Source organism: Leptodactylus fuscus, unplaced genomic scaffold, assembly GCF_031893055.1.
Source record: "Leptodactylus fuscus isolate aLepFus1 unplaced genomic scaffold, aLepFus1.hap2 HAP2_SCAFFOLD_457, whole genome shotgun sequence".
NCBI lineage: Eukaryota > Metazoa > Chordata > Amphibia > Anura > Leptodactylidae > Leptodactylus > Leptodactylus fuscus.
This window is the reverse complement of record NW_027440483.1, coordinates 65,516-91,017: the sequence shown is the minus strand read 5'-3', so window position 1 is coordinate 91,017 and position 25,502 is coordinate 65,516. Positions and strand designations below refer to the sequence as shown.

The 25,502-nt window shown below is 46.1% G+C and overlaps 1 protein-coding gene across 1 annotated transcript in view; it reads right to left on the bottom strand.

Annotated features, from left to right (window-relative positions):
- Positions 1-2,429: 2,429 nt before the first annotated feature.
- The window catches only part of LOC142188427 (lysosomal acid glucosylceramidase-like), a 74,672-nt gene continuing 51,599 nt past the window's right edge, over positions 2,430-25,502 (bottom strand). Inside the window, 4 exon segments of the mRNA XM_075261837.1 lie at positions 2,430-2,464; positions 2,550-2,634; positions 2,637-2,738; positions 5,126-5,350. Coding sequence (XP_075117938.1) covers positions 2,430-2,464; positions 2,550-2,634; positions 2,637-2,738; positions 5,126-5,350 — 447 coding nt within the window.

Sequence of the window (25,502 nt, the reverse complement as noted above, 5' to 3'; positions counted from 1 at the left end):
CAGCGCCCCCTGGAGGATGGGACTAGTGCGGGGAAGTCCTGGCTCAGCGGCGCCCCCTGGAGGATGGGACTAGTGCTGGGAAGTCCTGGCTCAGCGGCGCCCCCCTGGAGGATGGGACTAGTGCTGGGAAGTCCTGGCTCAGCGGCGCCCCCTGGAGGATGGGACTAGTGCTGGGAAGTCCTGGCTCAGCGGCGCCCCCCTGGAGGATGGGACTAGTGCTGGGAAGTCCTGGCTCAGCAGCGCCCCCTGGAGGATGGGACTAGTGCTGGGAAGTCCTGGCTCAGCGGCGCCTCCTGGAGGATGGGACTAGTGCGGGGAAGTCCTGGCTCAGCGGCGCCTCCTGGAGGATGGGACTAGTGCTGGGAAGTCCTGGCTCAGAGGCGCCCCCCTGGAGGATGGGACTAGTGCTGGGAAGTCCTGGCTCAGCGGCGCCCCCTGGAGGATGGGACTAGTGCTGGGAAGTCCTGGGCTCAGCGGCGCCTCCTGGAGGATGGGACTAGTGCGGGGAAGTCCTGGCTCAGCGGCGCCTCCTGGAGGATGGGACTAGTGCGGGGAAGGTCCTGGCTCAGCGGCGCCTCCTGGAGGATGGGACTAGTGCTGGGAAGTCCTGGCTCAGCGGCGCCCCCCTGGAGGAATGGGACTAGTGCTGGGAAGTCCTGGCTCAGCGGCGCCCCCTGGAGGATGGGACTAGTGCGGGGAAGTCCTGGCTCAGCGGCGCCCCCCTGGAGGATGGGACTAGTGCTGGGAAGTCCCTGGCTCAGCGGCGCCCCCCTGGAGGATGGGACTAGTGCTGGGAAGTCCTGGCTCAGCGGCGCCCCCTGGAGGATGGGACTAGTGCTGGGAAGTCCTGGACTCAGCGGCGCCCCCCGGAGGATGGGACTAGTGCTGGGAAGTCCTGGCTCAGCGGCGCCCCCTGGAGGATGGGACTAGTGCGGGGGAAAGTCCTGGCTCAGCGGCGCCCCCTGGAGGATGGGACTAGTGTGGGGGAAGTCCTGGCTCAGCGGCGCCCCCTGGAGGATGGGACTAGTGCTGGGAAGTCCTGGCTCAGCGGCGCCCCCCTGGAGGATGGGACTAGTGCTGGGAAGTCCTGGCTCAGCGGCGCCCCCTGGAGGATGGGGACTAGTGCTGGGAAGTCCTGGCTCAGCGGCGCCCCCTGGAGGATGGGACTAGTGCTGGGAAGTCCTGGCTCAGCCGGCGCCCCCTGGAGGATGGGACTAGTGCTGGGAAGTCCTGGCTCAGCCGGCGCCCCCTGGAGGATGGGACTAGTGCTGGGAAGTCCTGGCTCAGCGGCGCCCCCTGGAGGATGGGACTAGTGCTGGGAAGTCCTGGCTCAGCGGCGCCCCCCTGGAGGATGGGACTAGTGCTGGGAAGTCCTGGCTCAGCGGCGCCCCCTGGAGGATGGGACTAGTGCGGGGAAGTCCTGGCTCAGCGGCGCCCCCTGGAGGATGGGACTAGTGCTGGGAAGTCCTGGCTCTCAGCGGCGCCCCCCTGGAGGATGGGACTAGTGCTGGGAAGTCCTGGCTCAGCGGCGCCCCCTGGAGGATGGGACTAGTGCTGGGAAGTCCTGGCTCAGCGGCGCCTCCTGGAGGATGGGACTAGTGCTGGGAAGTCCTGGCTCAGCGGCGCCTCCTGGAGGATGGGACTAGTGCTGGGAAGTCCTGGCTCAGCGGGCGCCTCCACAGGTAGGTCTGGATGGAGTTTCCAGGGGACAAGGCTTGGATCACACCAACAGCCGGGTCAGAGATGGAGAAGCGAATATTCTGAGGGTCCCTGGAAGAAGAAGAGCCGCGTCAGCCCGCTGACCTCACCGCTCTCCCCCAGCCCCCTGCCCTGGCCGCCCCCCCCCCAGCCCCCCTGCCATGGCCTGCCCCCCCCATCCCCCCGCCCTCACCGCTCCACCCAGCCCCCTGCCCTCACTCCGCTCTCCCCCAGCCCCCTGCCATGGCCGCCCCCCCCATCCCCACCCGCCCTCACCGCTCCCCCCAGCCCCCTGACCTGGCCGCCCCCCCCAGCCCCCTGCCATGGCCGCGCCCCCCCCCATCCCCCCGCCCTCGACCGCTCCACCCAGCCCCCCTGCCCCTCACCCGCTCCCCCTCCATCCCCCCACCCTCACCGCTCTCTCCCCCTGCCCTGGCCGCTCCCCCCAGCCCCCTGCCATGGCCGCCCCCCCCCCATCCCCCCCCGCCCTCACCGGCTCCACCCAGCCCCCACCCCCATCCCCCCGCCCTCACCGCTCCTCCCTGACCTGGCCGCCCCCCCCCACCGCCCTGGCCGCTCCCCCCCTGCCCTCGCTCCCCCCCAGCCCCCTAAACTGTCCCCCCCCCCCGCACAATAGGGGTCCGCACCTACCTGTTCAGGACCACCACCACAGCAGAGCCATCCGGGCACTACGAAGGCCACACTCTCCAGGGACGACTTCTGATTGGCATCTAAACCAACACGTTGCGCCCCCCGGTGGGATGAACTTACTGCAAAGGCCACAAAAGTGAGGGTGAGTGGTGGAGCGGGGACCCCCGAGGACCCCCCAGGGGGCCAGTCAGCACACACACCCACCCACCCATCTAGCCTTACCTGAAGTGTGCCAGGGTGGTAGAAGCTGGGCTGCTTATAGAAGACGTCCTGACCCACGTCCACTCAATGATGGGGCTGTCCACGTAGTTCCCCACCCAGGTGGGACCCCCACCCACATCCAGCGCCAGGTTCCAGTCCGTCCATCCAGTCACATAGTAAGTAAGATCCTGCAGACGGTACAAAGTGACACAGCGCGCCATGTGAACAGGACAGGATGTAGGAAGAGGTCACAGGTGGGGGGAGAAGAGCACAGGAGGGGGGACAGAGGAGATCAGAAGGGGTACAGAGAGGGCAGGGGGGTACAGAGAGGGCAGGGGGGGGGGACAGAGGAGAGCAGACGGGGGGACAGAGAGGGCAGGGGGGGGACAGAGGAGAGCAGAAGGGGGTACAGAGGAGAGCAGAGATGGGGGTACAGAGGAGAGCAGACGGGGGGGGACAGAGGAGAGCAGACGGGGGGGGACAGAGGAGAGCAGACGGGGGAACAGAGGAGAGCAGACGGAGGGACAGAGGAGAGCAGAAGGGGTACAGAGAGGGCAGGGGGGTACAGAGAGGGCAGGGGGGGGGGACAGAGGAGAGCAGACGGGGGTAACAGAGAGGGGCAGGGGGGGACAGAGGAGAGCAGACGGGGGGGACAGAGGAGAGCAGAAGGGGTTACAGAGGAGAGCAGACGGGGGGTACAGAGAGGTCAGGGGGGGATAGAGGAGAGCAGAAGGGGGTACAGAGAGGGCAGGGGGGGACAGAGGAGAGCAGATGGGGTACAGAGAGGTCAGGGGGGGACAGAGGAGAGCAGACGGGGGGTACAGAGAGGGCAGGGGGGACAGAGGAGAGCAGACGGGGGGGGACAGAGGAGAGCAGAAGGGGGTACAGAGGAGAGCAGACGGGGGTACAGAGAGGTCAGGGGGGATAGAGGAGAGCAGAAGGGGGTACAGAGAGGGCAGGGGGGGACATAGGAGAGCAGATGGGGGTACAGAGAGGTCAGGGGGGGGACAGAGGAGAGCAGAAGGGGTACAGAGGAGAGCAGGGGAGACAGAGGAGAGCAGACGGGGGTACAGAGAGGTCAGGGGGGACAGAGGAGAGCAGAAGGGGGTACAGAGAGGTCAGGGGGGGACAGAGGAGAGCAGACGGGGTACAGAGAGGTCAGTGGGAACAGAGGAGAGCAGAAGGGGGGGACAGAGGAGAACAGAAGGGGGGACAGAGAGGGCAAGGGGGGGGACATAGGAGAGCAGACGGGGGGACAGAGGAGAGCAGAAGGGGTACAGAGAGGGCAAGGGGGGGGACATAGGAGAGCAGAAGGGGGGACAGAGGAGAGCAGAAGGGGTACAGAGAGGGCAAGGGGGGGACATAGGAGAGCAGAAGGGGTACAGAGAGGGCAGGGGGGTACAGAGGAGAGCAGACGGGGGTACAGAGAGGTCAGGGGGGGGGACAGAGGAGAGCAGAAGGGGTACAGAGAGGGCAGGGGGGGTACAGAGGAGAGCAGGGGGGGACAGGAGAGCAGACGGGGGGACAGAGAGGTCAGTGGGAACAGAGGAGAGCAGACGGGGGTACAGAGAGGGCAGGGGGGGGACAGAGGAGAGCAGACGGTGGTACAGAGAGGTCAGGGGGGACAGAGGAGAGCAGAAGGGGGTACAGAGAGGTCAGGGGGGACAGAGGAGAGGTGACGGGGTAAAGAGAGGTCAGGGGGGACAGAGGAGAGCAGACGGGGGTACAGAGAGGTCAGTGGGAATGGAGGAGAGCAGAAGGGGGTACAGAGAGGGCAGGGGGGGACAGAGGAGAGCAGACGGGGGGACAGAGAGGTCACGGGGGGGACAGAGACGAGCAGAAAGGGGTACAGAGAGGTCATGGGGGACAAGAGCGCAGAAGGGGGGTACAGAGAGGTCAGGGGGGGGACAGAGAAGAGCAGAAGGGGGTACAGAGAGGTCAGGGGGGGGACAGAGGAGAGCAGACGGTGGTACAGAGAGGTGGGGGGGGACAGAGGAGAGCAGACGGTGGTACAGAGAGGTCAAGGGGGACAGAGGAGAGCAGACGGTGGTACAGAGAGGTCAGGGGGGGGGCAGAGAGGTCGGGGGGGGCAGAGGAGAGCAGAAGGGGGGTACAGAGAGGTCAGGGGGGGGGGACAGAGGAGAGCAAGACGGTGGTACAGAGAGGTCAGGGGGGGGCAGAGAGGGTCAGGGGGGACAGAGGAGAGCAGACGGTGGTACAGAGAGGTCAGGGGGGGGCAGAGAGGTCAGGGGGGACAGAGGAGAGCAGACGGTGGTACAGAGAGGTCAGGGGGGGGGGGACAGAGAGGTCAGGGGGGGGACAGAAAAGAGTAGAAGGGGGTACAGAGAGGTCAGGGGGGACAGAAGAGAGCAGACGGGGGTACAGAGAAGTCAGGGGGGACACAGGAGAGCAGACGAGGGTACAGAGAGGTCAGGTGGGGACAGAGGAGAGGGCAGAAGGGGGTACAGAGAGAGCTGCACTGTCACATTTACTCCACATGATGGCAGTGCTTCCTCCATACACACCAGTCCCTGTAGGTTAGTGAAGGAGATGGAGGGTCCGTCCTGGTCCTCACCTCTATGATCCTCCGGCTGTACTCATTCCCTCGCTCCCAGCAGCCGAGACGCACCCCCTTCTCCCAGGGAGCAACACCCGCACAGGCCTCCGAGGCAAAGAGATAGTAGTCTGGGTACAGGCGGTGCGTACTGCCGAGACTGATGTCAGCCGGAACCAAAAAATCCAGATACCAGTGCACCGCAATACCATGCACATAGCGCCCCGCCTGCAGGTCAGACAGGATCTAGAAGACAAGGCAGAATAGTGAGCACAGCTCTGGAGAATAATACAGGATAAGTAATGTAATGTATGTACACAGTGACTGCACCAGCAGAATAGTGAGCGCAGCTCTGGAGAATAATACAGGATAAGTAATGTAATGTATGTACACAGTGACTGTACCAGCAGAATAGTGAGCGCAGCTCTGGGGTATAATACAGGATAAGTAATGTAATGTATGTACACGGTGACTGCACCAGCAGAATAGTGAGCGCAGCTCTGGGGTATAATACAGGATAAGTAATGTAATGTATGTATACAGTGAATGTACCAGCAGAATAGTGAGCGCAGCTCTGGGGTATAATACAGGATAAGTAATGTAATGTATGTACACAGTGACTGTACCAGCAGAATAGTGAGCGCAGCTCTGGAGTATAATACAGGATAAGTAATGTAATGTATGTACACAGTGACTGTACCAGCAGAATAGTGAGCGCAGCTCTGGAGTATAATACAGGATAAGTAATGTAATGTATGTACACAGTGACTGTACCAGCAGAATAGTGAGCGCAGCTCTGGAGTATAATACAGGATAAGTAATGTAATGTATGTACACAGTGACTGTACCAGCAGAATAGTGAGTGCAGCTCTGGGGTATAATACAGGATAAGTAATGTAATGTATGTACACAGTGACCAGCAGAATAATGAGCGCAGCTCTGGAGTATAATACAGGATAAGTAATGTAATGTATGTACACAGTGACCAGCAGAATAGTGAGCGCAGCTCTGGAGTATAATACAGGATAAGTAATGTAATGTATGTACACAGTGACTGTACCAGCAGAATAGTGAGCGCAGCTCTGGAGTATAATACCGGATAAGTAATGTAATGTATGTGCACAGTGACTGTACCAGCAGAATAGTGAGCGCAGCTCTGGAGTATAATACAGGATAAGTAATGTAATGTATGTACACAGTGACTGTACCAGCAGAATAGTGAGCGCAGCTCTGGAGTATAATACAGGATAAGTAATGTAATGTATGTACACAGTGACTGTACCAGCAGAATAGTGAGTGCAGCTCTGGGGTATAATACAGGATAAGTAATGTAATGTATGTACACGGTGACTGCACCAGCAGAATAGTGAGCGCAGCTCTGGGGTATAATACAGGATAAGTAATGTAATGTATGTATACAGTGACTGCACCAGCAGAATAGTGAGCGCAGCTCTGGAGTATAATACAGGATAAGTAATGTATGTACACAGTGACTGTACCAGCAGAATAGTGAGCGCAGCTCTGGAGTATAATACAGGATAAGTAATGTAATGTATGTACACAGTGACTGCACCAGCAGAATAGTGAGCGCAGCTCTGGAGTATAATACAGGATAAGTAATGTAATATATGTACACAGTGACTGTACCAGCAGAATAGTGAGCGCAGCTCTGGAGTATAATACAGGATAAGTAATGTATGTACACAGTGACTGTACCAGCAGAATAGTGAGCGCAGCTCTGGAGTATAATACAGGATAAGTAAAGTAATGTATGTACACAGTGACTGTACCAGCAGAATAGTGAGTGCAGCTCTGGGGTATAATACAGGATGAGTAATGTAATGTATGTACACAGTGACTGCACCAGCAGAATAGTGAGCGCAGCTCTGGAGAATAATACAGGATAAGTAATGTAATGTATGTACACAGTGACTGCACCAGCAGAATAGTGAGCGCAGCTCTGGGGTATAATACAGGATAAGTAATGTAATGTATGTACACAGTGACTGTACCAGCAGAATAGTGAGCGCAGCTCTGGGGTATAATACAGGATAAGTAATGTAATGTATGTACAAAGTGACTGTACCAGCAGAATAGTGAGCGCAGCTCTGGAGTATAATACAGGATAAGTAATGTAATGTATGTACACAGTGACTGTACCAGCAGAATAGTGAGCGCAGCTCTGGAGTATAATACAGGATAAGTAATGTATGTACACAGTGACTGTACCAGCAGAATAGTGAGTGCAGCTCTGAAGTATAATACAGGATAAGTAATGTAATGTATGTACACAGTGACCAGCAGAATAGTGAGCGCAGCTCTGGAGTATAATACAGGATAAGTAATGTAATGTATGTACACAGTGACTGCACCAGCAGAATAGTGAGCGCAGCTCTGGGGTATAATACAGGATAAGTAATGTAATGTATGTACACAGTGACGGTACCAGGAGAATAGTGATCGCAGCTCTGGAGTATAATACAGGATAAGTAATGTAATGTATGTACACAGTGACTGCACCAGCAGAATAGTGAGTGCAGCTCTGGAGTATAATACAGGATAAGTAATGTAATGTATGTACACAGTGACTGTACCAGCAGAATAGTGAGCGCAGCTCTGGAGTATAATACAGGATAAGTAATGTAATGTATGTACACAGTGACTGTACCAGCAGAATAGTGAGCACAGCTCTGGAGTATAATACAGGATAAGTAATGTATGTACACAGTGACTGCACCTGCAGAATAGTGAGTGCAGCTCTGGAGTATAATACAGGATAAGTAATGTAATGTATGTACACAGTGACTGTACCAGCAGAATAGTGAGCGCAGCTCTGGAGAATAATACAGGATAAGTAATGTAATGTATGTACACGGTGACTGCACCAGCAGAATAGTGAGCGCAGCTCTGGGGTATAATACAGGATAAGTTATGTAATGTATGTATACAGTGACTGTACCAGCAGAATAGTGAGCGCAGCTCTGGAGTATAATACAGGATAAGTAATGTAATGTATGTACACAGTGACTGCACCAGCAGAATAGTGAGCGCAGCTCTGGAGAATAATACAGGATAAGTAATGTAATTTATGTACACGGTGACTGCACCAGCAGAATAGTGAGCACAGCTCTGGAGTATAATACAGGATAAGTAATGTATGTACACAGTGACTGCACCTGCAGAATAGTGAGTGCAGCTCTGGAGTATAATACAGGATAAGTAATGTAATGTATGTACACAGTGACTGCACCAGCAGAATAGTGAGCGCAGCTCTGGCGTATAATACAGGATAAGTAATGTAATGTATGTACACAGTGACTGCACCAGCAGAATAGTGAGCGCAGCTCTGGAGAATAATACAGGATAAGTAATGTAATGTATGTACACGGTGACTGCACCAGCAGAATAGTGAGCGCAGCTCTGGGGTATAATACAGGATAAGTAATGTAATGTATGTATACGGTGACTGTACCAGCAGAATAGTGAGCGCAGCTCTGGAGTATAATACAGGATAAGTAATGTAATGTATGTACACAGTGACTGCACCAGCAGAATAGTGAGCGCAGCTCTGGAGAATAATACAGGATAAGTAATGCAATTTATGTACACGGTGACTGCACCAGCAGAATAGTGAGCGCAGCTCTGGAGAATAATACAGGATAAGTAATGTAATTTATGTACACGGTGACTGCACCAGCAGAATAGTGAGCACAGCTCTGGGGTATAATACAGGATAAATAATGTAATGTATGTACACGGTGACTGCACCAGCAGAATAGTGAGCACAGCTCTGGGGTATAATACAGGATAAATAATGTAATGTATGTACACAGTGACTTCACCAGCAGAATAGTGAGTGCAGCTCTGGAGTATAATACAGGATAAGTAATGCAATGTATGTACACAGTGACTGCACCAGCAGAATAGTGAGCGCAGCTCTGGAGTATAATACAGGATAAGTAATGTGATGTATGTACACAGTGACTGTACCAGCAGAATAGTGAGCGCAGCTCTGGAGTATAATACAGGATAAGTAATGTAATGTATGTACACAGTGACTGTACCAGCAGAATAGTGAGCGCAGCTCTGGAGTATAATACAGGATAAGTAATGTAATGTATGTACACAGTGACTGCACCAGCAGAATAGTGAGCGCAGCTCTGGAGTATAATACAGGATAAGTAATGTAATGTATGTACACAGTGACTGCACCAGCAGAATAGTGAGCGCAGCTCTGGAGTATAATACAGGATAAGTAATGTAATGTATGTACACAGTGACTGCCCCAGCAGAATAGTGAGCGCAGCTCTGGAGTATAATACAGGATAAGTAATGTAATGTATGTACACAGTGACTGTACCAGCAGAATAGTGAGCGCAGCTCTGGAGTATAATACAGGATAAGTAATGTAATGTATGTACACAGTGACTGTACCAGCAGAATAGTGAGCGCAGCTCTGGAGTATAATACAGGATAAGTAATGTAATGTATGTACACAGTGACTGTACCAGCAGAATAGTGAGCGCAGCTCTGGAGTATAATACAGGATAAGTAATGTAATGTATGTACACAGTGACTGTACCAGCAGAATAGTGAGCGCAGCTCTGGAGTATAATACAGGATAAGTAATGTAATGTATGTACACAGTGACTGCACCAGCAGAATAGTGAGCGCAGCTCTGGAGTATAATACAGGATAAGTAATGTAATGTATGTACACAGTGACTGCACCAGCAGAATAGTGAGCGCAGCTCTGGAGTATAATACAGGATAAGTAATGTAATGTATGTACACAGTGACTGCACCAGCAGAATAGTGAGCGCAGCTCTGGAGTATAATACAGGATAAGTAATGTAATGTATGTACACAGTGACTGTACCAGCAGAATAGTGAGCGCAGCTCTGGAGTATAATACAGGATAAGTAATGTAATGTATGTACACAGTGACTGTACCAGCAGAATAGTGAGCGCAGCTCTGGAGTATAATACAGGATAAGTAATGTAATGTATGTACACAGTGACTGTACCAGCAGAATAGTGAGCGCAGCTCTGGAGTATAATATAGGATAAGTAATGTAATGTATGTACACAGTGACTGCACCAGCAGAATAGTGAGCGCAGCTCTGGAGTATAATATAGGATAAGTAATGTAATGTATGTACACAGTGACTGCACCAGCAGAATAGTGAGCGCAGATCTGGGGTATAATACAGGATAAGTAATGTAATGTATGTACACAGTGACTGCACCAGCAGAATAGTGAGCGCAGCTCTGGAGTATAATACAGGATAAGTAATGTAATATATGTACACAGTGACTGTACCAGCAGAATAGTGAGCGCAGCTCTGGAGTATAATACAGGATAAGTAATGTAATGTATGTACACAGTGACTGTACCAGCAGAATAGTGAGTGCAGCTCTGGAGTATAATACAGGATAAGTAATGTAATGTATGTACACAGTGACTGTACCAGCAGAATAGTGAGCGCAGCTCTGGGGTATAATACAGGATAAGTAATGTAATGTATGTACACAGTGAATGTACCAGCAGAATAGTGAGCGCAGCTCTGGAGTATAATACAGGATAAGTAATGTAATGTATGTACACAGTGACTGCACCAGCAGAATAGTGAGCGCAGCTCTGGAGTATAATACAGGATAAGTAATGTAATGTATGTACACAGTGACTGCACCAGCAGAATAGTGAGCACAGCTCTGGAGTATAATACAGGATAAGTAATGTAATGTATGTACACAGTGACTGTACCAGCAGAAAAGTGAGCGCAGCTCTGGAGTATAATACAGGATAAGTAATGTAATGTATGTACACAGTGACTGCACCAGCAGAATAGTGAGCGCAGCTCCGGAGTATAATACAGGATAAGTAATGTAATGTATGTACACAGTGACTGCACCAGCAGAATAGTGAGCGCAGCTCTGGAGTATAATACAGGATAAGTAATGTAATGTATGTACACAGTGACTGTACCAGCAGAATAGTGAGAGCAGCTCTGGAGTATAATACAGGATAAGTCATGTAATGTATGTACACAGTGACTGTACCAGCAGAATAGTGAGCGCAGCTCTGGAGTATAATACAGGATAAGTAATGTAATGTATGTACACAGTGACTGTACCAGCAGAATAGTGAGTGCAGCTCTGGAGTATAATACAGGATAAGTAATGTAATGTATGTACACAGTGACCAGCAGAATAGTGAGCGCAGCTCTGGAGTATAATACAGGATAAGTAATGTAATGTATGTACACAGTGACTGCACCAGCAGAATAGTGAGCGCAGCTCTGGGGTATAATACAGGATAAGTAATGTAATGTATGTACACAGTGACTGCACCAGCAGAATAGTGAGTGCAGCTCTGGAGTATAATACAGGATAAGTAATGTAATGTATGTACACAGTGACTGCACCAGCAGAATAGTAAGCGCAGCTCTGGAGTATAATACAGGATAAGTAATGTATGTACACAGTGAATGCACCTGCAGAATAGTGAGTGCAGCTCTGGAGTATAATACAAGATAAGTAATGTAATGTATGTACACAGTGACTGCATCTGCAGAATAGTGAGCGCAGCTCTGGAGTATAATACAGGATAAGTAATGTAATGTATGTACACAATGACTTCACCAGCAGAATAGTGAGCGCAGCTCTGGAGTATAATACAGGATAAGTAATGTAATGTATGTACACAGTGACCAGCAGAATAGTGAGCGCAGCTCTGGAGTATAATACAGGATAAGTAATGTAATGTATGTACACAGTGACCAGCAGAATAGTGAGCGCAGCTCTGGAGTATAATACAGGATAAGTAATGTATTGTATGTACACAGTGACTGTACCAGCAGAATAGTGAGTGCAGCTCTGGAGTATAATACAGGATAAGTAATGTAATGTATGTACACAGTGACTGTACCAGCAGAATGGTGAGAGCAGCTCTGGAGTATAATACAGGATAAGTAATGTATGTACACAGTGACTGCACCAGCAGAATAGTGAGCGCAGCTCTGGAGTATAATACAGGATAAGTAATGTAATGTATGTACACAGTGACTGCACCAGCAGAATAGTGAGTGCAGCTCTGGAGTATAATACAGGATAAGTAATGTAATGTATGTACACAGTGACCAGCAGAATAGTGAGCGCAGCTCTGGAGTATAATACAGGATAAGTAATGTAATGTATGTACACAGTGACTGTACCAGCAGAATAGTGAGTGCAGCTCTGGAGTATAATACAGGATAAGTAATGTAATGTATGTACACAGTGACTGTACCAGCAGAATGGTGAGAGCAGCTCTGGAGTATAATACAGGATAAGTAATGTAATGTATATACACAGTGACTGTACCAGCAGAATAGTGAGCGCAGCTCTGGAGTATAAAACAGGATAAGTAATGTAATGTATGTACACAGTGACTGTACCAGCAGAATAGTGAGCACAGCTCTGGGGTATAATACAGGATAAATAATGTAATGTATGTACACAGTGACTGTACCAGCAGAATAGTGAGCGCAGCTCTGGAGTATAATACAGGATAAGTAATGTAATATATGTACACAGTGACTGCACCAGCAGAATAGTGAGCGCAGATCTGGGGTATAATACAGGATAAGTAATGTAATGTATGTACACAGTGACTGCACCAGCAGAATAGTGAGCGCAGCTCTGGAGTATAATACAGGATAAGTAATGTAATATATGTACACAGTGACTGTACCAGCAGAATAGTGAGCGCAGCTCTGGAGTATAATACAGGATAAGTAATGTAATGTATGTACACAGTGACTGTACCAGCAGAATAGTGAGTGCAGCTCTGGAGTATAATACAGGATAAGTAATGTAATGTATGTACACAGTGACTGTACCAGCAGAATAGTGAGCGCAGCTCTGGGGTATAATACAGGATAAGTAATGTAATGTATGTACACAGTGAATGTACCAGCAGAATAGTGAGCGCAGCTCTGGAGTATAATACAGGATAAGTAATGTAATGTATGTACACAGTGACTGCACCAGCAGAATAGTGAGCTCAGCTCTGGAGTATAATACAGGATAAGTAATGTAATGTATGTACACAGTGACTGCACCAGCAGAATAGTGAGCGCAGCTCTGGAGTATAATACAGGATAAGTAATGTAATGTATGTACACAGTGACTGTACCAGCAGAATAGTGAGCGCAGCTCTGGAGTATAATACAGGATAAGTAATGTAATGTATGTACACAGTGACTGCACCAGCAGAATAGTGAGCGCAGCTCCGGAGTATAATACAGGATAAGTAATGTAATGTATGTACACAGTGACTGCACCAGCAGAATAGTGAGCGCAGCTCTGGAGTATAATACAGGATAAGTAATGTAATGTATGTACACAGTGACTGCACCAGCAGAATAGTGAGCGCAGCTCTGGAGTATAATACAGGATAAGTAATGTAATGTATGTACACAGTGACTGTACCAGCAGAATAGTGAGCGCAGCTCTGGAGTATAATACAGGATAAGTAATGTAATGTATGTACACAGTGACAGCACCAGCAGAATAGTGAGCGCAGCTCTGCAGTATAATACAGGATAAGTAATGTAATGTATGTACACAGTGACTGTACCAGCAGAATAGTGAGCGCAGCTCTGGAGTATGATACAGGATAAGTAATGTAATGTATGTACACAGTGACTGTACCAGCAGAATAGTGAGTGCAGCTCTGGAGTATAATACAGGATAAGTAATGTAATGTATGTACATAGTGACCAGCAGAATAGTGAGCGCAGCTCTGGAGTATAATACAGGATAAGTAATGTAATGTATGTACACAGTGACTGCACCAGCAGAATAGTGAGCGCAGCTCTGGGGTATAATACAGGATAAGTAATGTAATGTATGTACACAGTGACTGCACCAGCAGAATAGTGAGTGCAGCTCTGGAGTATAATACAGGATAAGTAATGTAATGTATGTACACAGTGACTGCACCAGCAGAATAGTAAGCGCAGCTCTGGAGTATAATACAGGATAAGTAATGTATGTACACAGTGAATGCACCTGCAGAATAGTGAGTGCAGCTCTGGAGTATAATACAAGATAAGTAATGTAATGTATGTACACAGTGACTGCATCTGCAGAATAGTGAGCGCAGCTCTGGAGTATAATACAGGATAAGTAATGTAATGTATGTACACAATGACTTCACCAGCAGAATAGTGAGCGCAGCTCTGGAGTATAATACAGGATAAGTAATGTAATGTATGTACACAGTGACCAGCAGAATAGTGAGCGCAGCTCTGGAGTATAATACAGGATAAGTAATGTAATGTATGTACACAGTGACCAGCAGAATAGTGAGCGCAGCTCTGGAGTATAATACAGGATAAGTAATGTAATGTATGTACACAGTGACTGTACCAGCAGAATAGTGAGCGCAGCTCTGGAGTATAATACAGGATAAGTAATGTAATGTATGTACACAGTGACTGTACCAGCAGAATGGTGAGAGCAGCTCTGGAGTATAATACAGGATAAGTAATGTAATGTATATACACAGTGACTGTACCAGCAGAATAGTGAGCGCAGCTCTGGAGTATAAAACAGGATAAGTAATGTAATGTATGTACACAGTGACTGTACCAGCAGAATAGTGAGCACAGCTCTGGAGTATAATACAGGATAAGTAATGTAATGTATGTACACAGTGACTGTACCAGCAGAATAGTGAGCGCAGCTCTGGAGTATAATACAGGATAAGTAATGTAATGTATGTACACAGTGACTGTACCAGCAGAATAGTGAGCGCAGCTCTGGAGTATAATATAGGATAAGTAATGTAATGTATGTACACAGTGACTGCACCAGCAGAATAGTGAGCGCAGATCTGGGGTATAATACAGGATAAGTAATGTAATGTATGTACACAGTGACTGCACCAGCAGAATAGTGAGCGCAGCTCTGGAGTATAATACAGGATAAGTAATGTAATATATGTACACAGTGACTGTACCAGCAGAATAGTGAGCGCAGCTCTGGAGTATAATACAGGATAAGTAATGTAATGTATGTACACAGTGACTGTACCAGCAGAATAGTGAGTGCAGCTCTGGAGTATAATACAGGATAAGTAATGTAATGTATGTACACAGTGACTGTACCAGCAGAATAGTGAGCGCAGCTCTGGGGTATAATACAGGATAAGTAATGTAATGTATGTACACAGTGAATGTACCAGCAGAATAGTGAGCGCAGCTCTGGAGTATAATACAGGATAAGTAATGTAATGTATGTACACAGTGACTGCACCAGCAGAATAGTGAGCGCAGCTCTGGAGTATAATACAGGATAAGTAATGTAATGTATGTACACAGTGACTGCACCAGCAGAATAGTGAGCACAGCTCTGGAGTATAATACAGGATAAGTAATGTAATGTATGTACACAGTGACTGTACCAGCAGAAAAGTGAGCGCAGCTCTGGAGTATAATACAGGATAAGTAATGTAATGTATGTACACAGTGACTGCACCAGCAGAATAGTGAGCGCAGCTCCGGAGTATAATACAGGATAAGTAATGTAATGTATGTACACAGTGACTGTACCAGCAGAATAGTGAGCGCAGCTCTGGAGTATAATACAGGATAAGTAATGTAATGTATGTACACAGTGACTGTACCAGCAGAATAGTGAGAGCAGCTCTGGAGTATAATACAGGATAAGTAATGTAATGTATGTACACAGTGACTGCACCAGCAGAATAGTGAGCGCAGCTCTGGAGTATAATACAGGATAAGTAATGTAATGTATGTACACAGTGACTGTACCAGCAGAATAGTGAGCGCAGCTCTGGAGTATAATACAGGATAAGTAATGTAATGTATGTACACAGTGACTGTACCAGCAGAATAGTGAGTGCAGCTCTGGAGTATAATACAGGATAAGTAATGTAATGTATGTACACAGTGACCAGCAGAATAGTGAGCGCAGCTCTGGAGTATAATACAGGATAAGTAATGTAATGTATGTACACAGTGACTGCACCAGCAGAATAGTGAGCGCAGCTCTGGGGTATAATACAGGATAAGTAATGTAATGTATGTACACAGTGACTGCACCAGCAGAATAGTGAGTGCAGCTCTGGAGTATAATACAGGATAAGTAATGTAATGTATGTACACAGTGACTGCACCAGCAGAATAGTAAGCGCAGCTCTGGAGTATAATACAGGATAAGTAATGTATGTACACAGTGAATGCACCTGCAGAATAGTGAGTGCAGCTCTGGAGTATAATACAAGATAAGTAATGTAATGTATGTACACAGTGACTGCATCTGCAGAATAGTGAGCGCAGCTCTGGAGTATAATACAGGATAAGTAATGTAATGTATGTACACAATGACTTCACCAGCAGAATAGTGAGCGCAGCTCTGGAGTATAATACAGGATAAGTAATGTAATGTATGTACACAGTGACCAGCAGAATAGTGAGCGCAGCTCTGGAGTATAATACAGGATAAGTAATGTAATGTATGTACACAGTGACCAGCAGAATAGTGAGCGCAGCTCTGGAGTATAATACAGGATAAGTAATGTATTGTATGTACACAGTGACTGTACCAGCAGAATAGTGAGTGCAGCTCTGGAGTATAATACAGGATAAGTAATGTAATGTATGTACACAGTGACTGTACCAGCAGAATGGTGAGAGCAGCTCTGGAGTATAATACAGGATAAGTAATGTATGTACACAGTGACTGCACCAGCAGAATAGTGAGCGCAGCTCTGGAGTATAATACAGGATAAGTAATGTAATGTATGTACACAGTGACTGCACCAGCAGAATAGTGAGTGCAGCTCTGGAGTATAATACAGGATAAGTAATGTAATGTATGTACACAGTGACCAGCAGAATAGTGAGCGCAGCTCTGGAGTATAATACAGGATAAGTAATGTAATGTATGTTCACAGTGACTGTACCAGCAGAATAGTGAGTGCAGCTCTGGAGTATAATACAGGATAAGTAATGTAATGTATGTACACAGTGACTGTACCAGCAGAATGGTGAGAGCAGCTCTGGAGTATAATACAGGATAAGTAATGTAATGTATATACACAGTGACTGTACCAGCAGAATAGTGAGCGCAGCTCTGGAGTATAAAACAGGATAAGTAATGTAATGTATGTACACAGTGACTGTACCAGCAGAATAGTGAGCACAGCTCTGGGGTATAATACAGGATAAATAATGTAATGTATGTACACAGTGACTGTACCAGCAGAATAGTGAGCGCAGCTCTGGAGTATAATACAGGATAAGTAATGTAATATATGTACACAGTGACTGCACCAGCAGAATAGTGAGCGCAGATCTGGGGTATAATACAGGATAAGTAATGTAATGTATGTACACAGTGACTGCACCAGCAGAATAGTGAGCGCAGCTCTGGAGTATAATACAGGATAAGTAATGTAATATATGTACACAGTGACTGTACCAGCAGAATAGTGAGCGCAGCTCTGGAGTATAATACAGGATAAGTAATGTAATGTATGTACACAGTGACTGTACCAGCAGAATAGTGAGTGCAGCTCTGGAGTATAATACAGGATAAGTAATGTAATGTATGTACACAGTGACTGTACCAGCAGAATAGTGAGCGCAGCTCTGGGGTATAATACAGGATAAGTAATGTAATGTATGTACACAGTGAATGTACCAGCAGAATAGTGAGCGCAGCTCTGGAGTATAATACAGGATAAGTAATGTAATGTATGTACACAGTGACTGCACCAGCAGAATAGTGAGCTCAGCTCTGGAGTATAATACAGGATAAGTAATGTAATGTATGTACACAGTGACTGCACCAGCAGAATAGTGAGCGCAGCTCTGGAGTATAATACAGGATAAGTAATGTAATGTATGTACACAGTGACTGTACCAGCAGAATAGTGAGCGCAGCTCTGGAGTATAATACAGGATAAGTAATGTAATGTATGTACACAGTGACTGCACCAGCAGAATAGTGAGCGCAGCTCCGGAGTATAATACAGGATAAGTAATGTAATGTATGTACACAGTGACTGCACCAGCAGAATAGTGAGCGCAGCTCTGGAGTATAATACAGGATAAGTAATGTAATGTATGTACACAGTGACTGCACCAGCAGAATAGTGAGCGCAGCTCTGGAGTATAATACAGGATAAGTAATGTAATGTATGTACACAGTGACTGTACCAGCAGAATAGTGAGCGCAGCTCTGGAGTATAATACAGGATAAGTAATGTAATGTATGTACACAGTGACAGCACCAGCAGAATAGTGAGCGCAGCTCTGCAGTATAATACAGGATAAGTAATGTAATGTATGTACACAGTGACTGTACCAGCAGAATAGTGAGCGCAGCTCTGGAGTATGATACAGGATAAGTAATGTAATGTATGTACACAGTGACTGTACCAGCAGAATAGTGAGTGCAGCTCTGGAGTATAATACAGGATAAGTAATGTAATGTATGTACACAGTGACCAGCAGAATAGTGAGCGCAGCTCTGGAGTATAATACAGGATAAGTAATGTAATGTATGTACACAGTGACTGCACCAGCAGAATAGTGAGCGCAGCTCTGGGGTATAATACAGGATAAGTAATGTAATGTATGTACACAGTGACTGCACCAGCAGAATAGTGAGTGCAGCTCTGGAGTATAATACAGGATAAGTAATGTAATGTATGTACACAGTGACTGCACCAGCAGAATAGTAAGCGCAGCTCTGGAGTATAATACAGGATAAGTAATGTATGTACACAGTGAATGCACCTGCAGAATAGTGAGTGCAGCTCTGGAGTATAATACAAGATAAGTAATGTAATGTATGTACACAGTGACTGCATCTGCAGAATAGTGAGCGCAGCTCTGGAGTATAATACAGGATAAGTAATGTAATGTATGTACACAATGACTTCACCAGCAGAATAGTGAGCGCAGCTCTGGAGTATAATACAGGATAAGTAATGTAATGTATGTACACAGTGACCAGCAGAATAGTGAGCGCAGCTCTGGAGTATAATACAGGATAAGTAATGTAATGTATGTACACAGTGACCAGCAGAATAGTGAGCGCAGCTCTGGAGTATAATACAGGATAAGTAATGTATTGTATGTACACAGTGACTGTACCAGCAGAATAGTGAGTGCAGCTCTGGAGTATAATACAGGATAAGTAATGTAATGTATGTACACAGTGACTGTACCAGCAGAATGGTGAGAGCAGCTCTGGAGTATAATACAGGATAAGTAATGTAATGTATGTACACAGTGACTGCACCAGCAGAATAGTGAGTGCAGCTCTGGAGTATAATACAGGATAAGTAATGTAATGTATGTACACAGTGACCAGCAGAATAGTGAGCGCAGCTCTGGAGTATAATACAGGATAAGTAATGTAATGTATGTACACAGTGACTGTACCAGCAGAATAGTGAGTGCAGCTCTGGAGTATAATACAGGATAAGTAATGTAATGTATGTACACAGTGACTGTACCAGCAGAATGGTGAGAGCAGCTCTGGAGTATAATACAGGATAAGTAATGTAATGTATATACACAGTGACTGTACCAGCAGAATAGTGAGCGCAGCTCTGGAGTATAAAACAGGATAAGTAATGTAATGTATGTACACAGTGACTGTACCAGCAGAATAGTGAGCGCAGCTCTGGAGAATAATACAGGATAAGTAATGTAATGTATGTACACAGTGACTGTACCAGCAGAATAGTGAGCACAGCTCTGGAGTATAATACAGGATAAGTAATGTAATGTATGTACACAGTGACTGCACCAGCAGAATAGTGAGCACAGCTCTGGGGTATAATACAGGATAAATAATGTAATGTATGTACACAGTGACTGTACCAGCAGAATAGTGAGCGCAGCTCTGGAGTATAATACAGGATAAGTAATGTAATATATGTACACAGTGACTGCACCAGCAGAATAGTGAGCGCAGCTCTGGAGTATAATACAGGATAAGTAATGTAATGTATGTACACAGTGACTGTACCAGCAGAATAGTGAGCGCAGCTCTGGAGTATAATACAGGATAAGTAATGTAATATATGTACACAGTGACTGTACCAGCAGAATAGTGAGCGCAGCTCTGGAGTATAATACAGGATAAGTAATGTAATATATGTACACAGTGACTGTACCAGCAGAATAGTGAGCGCAGCTCTGGAGTATAATACAGGATAAGTAATGTAATGTATGTACACAGTGACTGTACCAGCAGAATAGTGAGCGCAGCTCTGGAGTATAATACAGGATAAGTAATGTAATGTATGTACACAGTGACTGTACCAGCAGAATAGTGAGCGCAGCTCTGGGGTATAATACAGGATAAGTAATGTAATGTATGTACACAGTGAATGTACCAGCAGAATAGTGAGCGCAGCTCTGGAGTATAATACAGGATAAGTAATGTAATGTATGTACACAGTGACTGCACCAGCAGAATAGTGAGCGCAGCTCTGGAGTATAATACAGGATAAGTAATGTAATGTATGTACACAGTGACTGCACCAGCAGAATAGTGAGCGCAGCTCTGGAGTATAATACAGGATAAGTAATGTAATGTATGTACACAGTGACTGTACCAGCAGAATAGTGAGCGCAGCTCTGGAGTATAATACAGGATAAGTAATGTAATGTATGTACACAGTGACTGCACCAGCAGAATAGTGAGCGCAGCTCTGGAGTATAATACAGGATAAGTAATGTAATGTATGTACACAGTGACTGCACCAGCAGAATAGTGAGCGCAGCTCTGGAGTATAATACAGGATAAGTAATGTAATGTATGTACACAGTGACTGTACCAGCAGAATAGTGAGCGCAGCTCTGGAGTATAATACAGGATAAGTCATGTAATGTATGTACACAGTGACTGTACCAGCAGAATAGTGAGCGCAGCTCTGGAGTATAATACAGGATAAGTAATGTAATGTATGTACACAGTGACTGTACCAGCAGAATAGTGAGCGCAGCTCTGGAGTATAATACAGGATAAGTAATGTAATGTATGTACACAGTGACAGCACCAGCAGAATAGTGAGCGCAGCTCTGCAGTATAATACAGGATAAGTAATGTAATGTATGTACACAGTGACTGTACCAGCAGAATAGTGAGCACAGCTCTGGAGTATAATACAGGATAAGTAATGTAATGTATGTACACAGTGACTGCACCAGCAGAATAGTGAGCGCAGCTCTGGAGTATGATACAGGATAAGTAATGTAATGTATGTACACAGTGACTGTACCAGCAGAATAGTGAGTGCAGCTCTGGAGTATAATACAGGATAAGTAATGTAATGTATGTACACAGTGACCAGCAGAATAGTGAGCGCAGCTCTGGAGTATAATACAGGATAAGTAATGTAATGTATGTACACAGTGACTGCACCAGCAGAATAGTGAGCGCAGCACTGGGGTATAATACAGGATAAGTAATGTAATGTATGTACACAGTGACTGCACCAGCAGAATAGTGAGTGCAGCTCTGGAGTATAATACAGGATAAGTAATGTAATGTATGTACACAGTGACTGTACCAGCAGAATAGTAAGCGCAGCTCTGGAGTACAATACAGGATAAGTAATGTATGTACACAGTGAATGCACCTGCAGAATAGTGAGTGCAGCTCTGGAGTATAATACAGGATAAGTAATGTAATGTATGTACACAATGACTGTACCAGCAGAATAGTGAGCGCAGCTCTGGAGTATAATACAGGATAAGTAATGTAATGTATGTACACAGTGACTGTACCAGCAGAATAGTGAGCGCAGCTCTGGAGTATAATACAGGATAAGTAATGTAATGTATGTACACAGTGACCAGCAGAATAGTGAGCGCAGCTCTGGAGTATAATACAGGATAAGTAATGTAATGTATGTACACAGTGACCAGCAGAATAGTGAGCGCAGCTCTGGAGTATAATACAGGATAAGTAATGTAATGTATGTACACAATGACTGTACCAGCAGAATAGTGAGCGCAGCTCTGGAGTATAATACAGGATAAGTAATGTAATGTATGTACACAATGACTGTACCAGCAGAATAGTGAGCGCAGCTCTGGAGTATAATACAGGATAAGTAATGTAATGTATGTACACAGTGACCAGCAGAATAGTGAGCGCAGCTCTGGAGTATAATACAGGATAAGTAATGTAATGTATGTACACAGTGACCAGCAGAATAGTGAGCGCAGCTCTGGAGTATAATACAGGATAAGTAATGTATTGTATGTACACAGTGACTGCACCAGCAGAATAGTGAGTGCAGCTCTGGAGTATAATACAGGATAAGTAATGTAATGTATGTACACAGTGACTGTACCAGCAGAATAGTGAGTGCAGCTCTGGAGTATAATACAGGATAAGTAATGTAATGTATGTACACAGTGACTGTACCAGCAGAATAGTGAGTGCAGCTCTGGAGTATAATACAGGATAAGTAATGTAATGTATGTACACAGTGACTGTACCAGCAGAATAGTGAGCGCAGCTCTGGAGTATAATACAGGATAAGTAATGTAATGTATGTACACAGTGACTGTACCAGCAGAATAGTGAGTGCAGCTGTGGAGTATAATACAGGATAAGTAATGTAATGTATGTACACAGTGACTGCACCAGCAGAATAGTGAGCACAGCTCTGAAATATAATACAGGATAAGTAATGTAATGTATATACACAGTGACTGTACCAGCAGAATAGTGAGCGCAGCTCTGGAGAATAATACAGGATAAGTAATGTAATGTATGTACACGGTGACTGCACCAGCAGAATAGTGAGCACAGCTCTGGGGTATAATACAGGATAAATAATGTAATGTATGTACACAGTGACTGTACCAGCAGAATAGTGAGCGCAGCTCTGGAGTATAATACAGGATAAGTAATGTAATATATGTACACAGTGACTGCACCAGCAGAATAGTGAGCGCAGCTCTGGAGTATAATACAGGATAAGTAATGTAATGTATGTACACAGTGACTGTACCAGCAGAATAGTGAGCGCAGCTCTGGAGTATAATACAGGATAAGTAATGTAATGTATGTACACAGTGACTGTACCAGCAGAATAGTGAGCGCAGCTCTGGAGTATAATACAGGATAAGTAATGTAATGTATGTACACAGTGACCAGCAGAATAGTGAGCGCAGCTCTGGAGTATAATACAGGATAAGTAATGTAATGTATGTACACAGTGACCAGCAGAATAGTGAGCGCAGCTCTGGAGTATAATACAGGATAAGTAATGTAATGTATGTACACAGTGACTGCACCAGCAGAATAGTGAGCGCAGCTCTGGAGTATAATACAGGATAAGTAATGTAATGTATGTACACAGTGACTGCACCAGCAGAATAGTGAGCGCAGCTCTGGAGTATAATACAGGATAAGTAATGTAATGTATGTACACAGTGACTGCACCAGCAGAATAGTGAGCGCAGCTCTGGAGTATAATACAGGATAAGTAATGTAATGTATGTACACTGTGACTGTACCAGCAGAATAGTGAGCGCAGCTCTGGAGTATAATACAGGATAAGTAATGTAATGTATGTACACAGTGACTGCACCAGCAGAATAGTGAGCGCAGCTCTGGAGTATAATACAGGATAAGTAATGTAATGTATGTACACAGTGACCAGCAGAATAGTGAGCGCAGCTCTGGAGTATAATACAGGATAAGTAATGTAATGTATGTACACAGTGACCAGCAGAATAGTGAGCGCAGCTCTGGAGTATAATACAGGATAAGTAATGTAATGTATGTACACAGTGACTGTACCAGCAGAATGGTGAGTGCAGCTCTGGAGTATAATACAGGATAAGTAATGTAATGTATGTACACAGTGACTGCACCAGCAGAATAGTGAGCGCAGCTCTGAAATATAATACAGGATAAGTAATGTAATGTATGTACACAGTGACTGCACCAGCAGAATAGTGAGCGCAGCTCTGGAGTATAATACAGGATAAGTAATGTAATGTATGTACACAGTGACTGTACCAGCAGAATAGTGAGCGCAGCTCTGGAGAATAATACAGGATAAGTAATGTAATGTATGTACACTGTGACTGCACCAGCAGAATAGTGAGCGCAGCTCTGGAGTATAATACAGGATAAGTAATGTAATGTATGTACACAGTGACTGTACCAGCAGAATAGTGAGTGCAGCTCTGGAGTATAATACAGGATAAGTAATGTAATGTATGTACAAAGTGACTGTACCAGCAGAATAGTGAGTGCAGCTCTGGAGTATAATACAGGATAAGTAATGTAATGTATGTACACAGTGACTGTACCAGCAGAATAGTGAGCGCAGCTCTGGAGTATAATACAGGATAAGTCATGTAATGTATGTACACAGTGACTGTACCAGCAGAATAGTGAGCGCAGCTCTGGAGTATAATACAGGATAAGTAATGTAATGTATGTACACAGTGACTGTACCAGCAGAATAGTGAGCGCAGCTCTGGAGTATAATACAGGATAAGTAATGTAATGTATGTACACAGTGACAGCACCAGCAATACAGTGAGCGCAGCTCTGGAGTATGATACAGGATAAGTAATGTAATGTATGTACACAGTGACTGTACCAGCAGAATAGTGAGTGCAGCTCTGGAGTATAATACAGGATAAGTAATGTAATGTATGTACACAGTGACCAGTAGAATAGTGAGCGCAGCTCTGGAGTATAATACAGGATAAGTAATGTAATGTATGTACACAGTGACTGCACCAGCAGAATAGTGAGCGCAGCTCTGGGGTATAATACAGGATAAGTAATGTAATGTATGTACACAGTGACTGCACCAGCAGAATAGTGAGTGCAGCTCTGGAGTATAATACAGGATAAGTAATGTAATGTATGTACACAGTGACTGCACCTGCAGAATAGTGAGCGCAGCTCTGGAGTATAATACAGGATAAGTAATGTAATGTATGTACACAATGACTTCACCAGCAGAATAGTGAGCGCAGCTCTGGAGTATAATACAGGATAAGTAATGTAATGTATGTACACAGTGACCAGCAGAATAGTGAGCGCAGCTCTGGAGTATAATACAGGATAAGTAATGTAATGTATGTACACAGTGACCAGCAGAATAGTGAGCGCAGCTCTGGAGTATAATACAGGATAAGTAATGTAATGTATGTACACAGTGACTGTACCAGCAGAATGGTGAGTGCAGCTCTGGAGTATAATACAGGATAAGTAATGTAATGTATGTACACAGTGACTGCACCAGCAGAATAGTGAGCGCAGCTCTGAAATATAATACAGGATAAGTAATGTAATGTATATACACAGTGACTGTACCA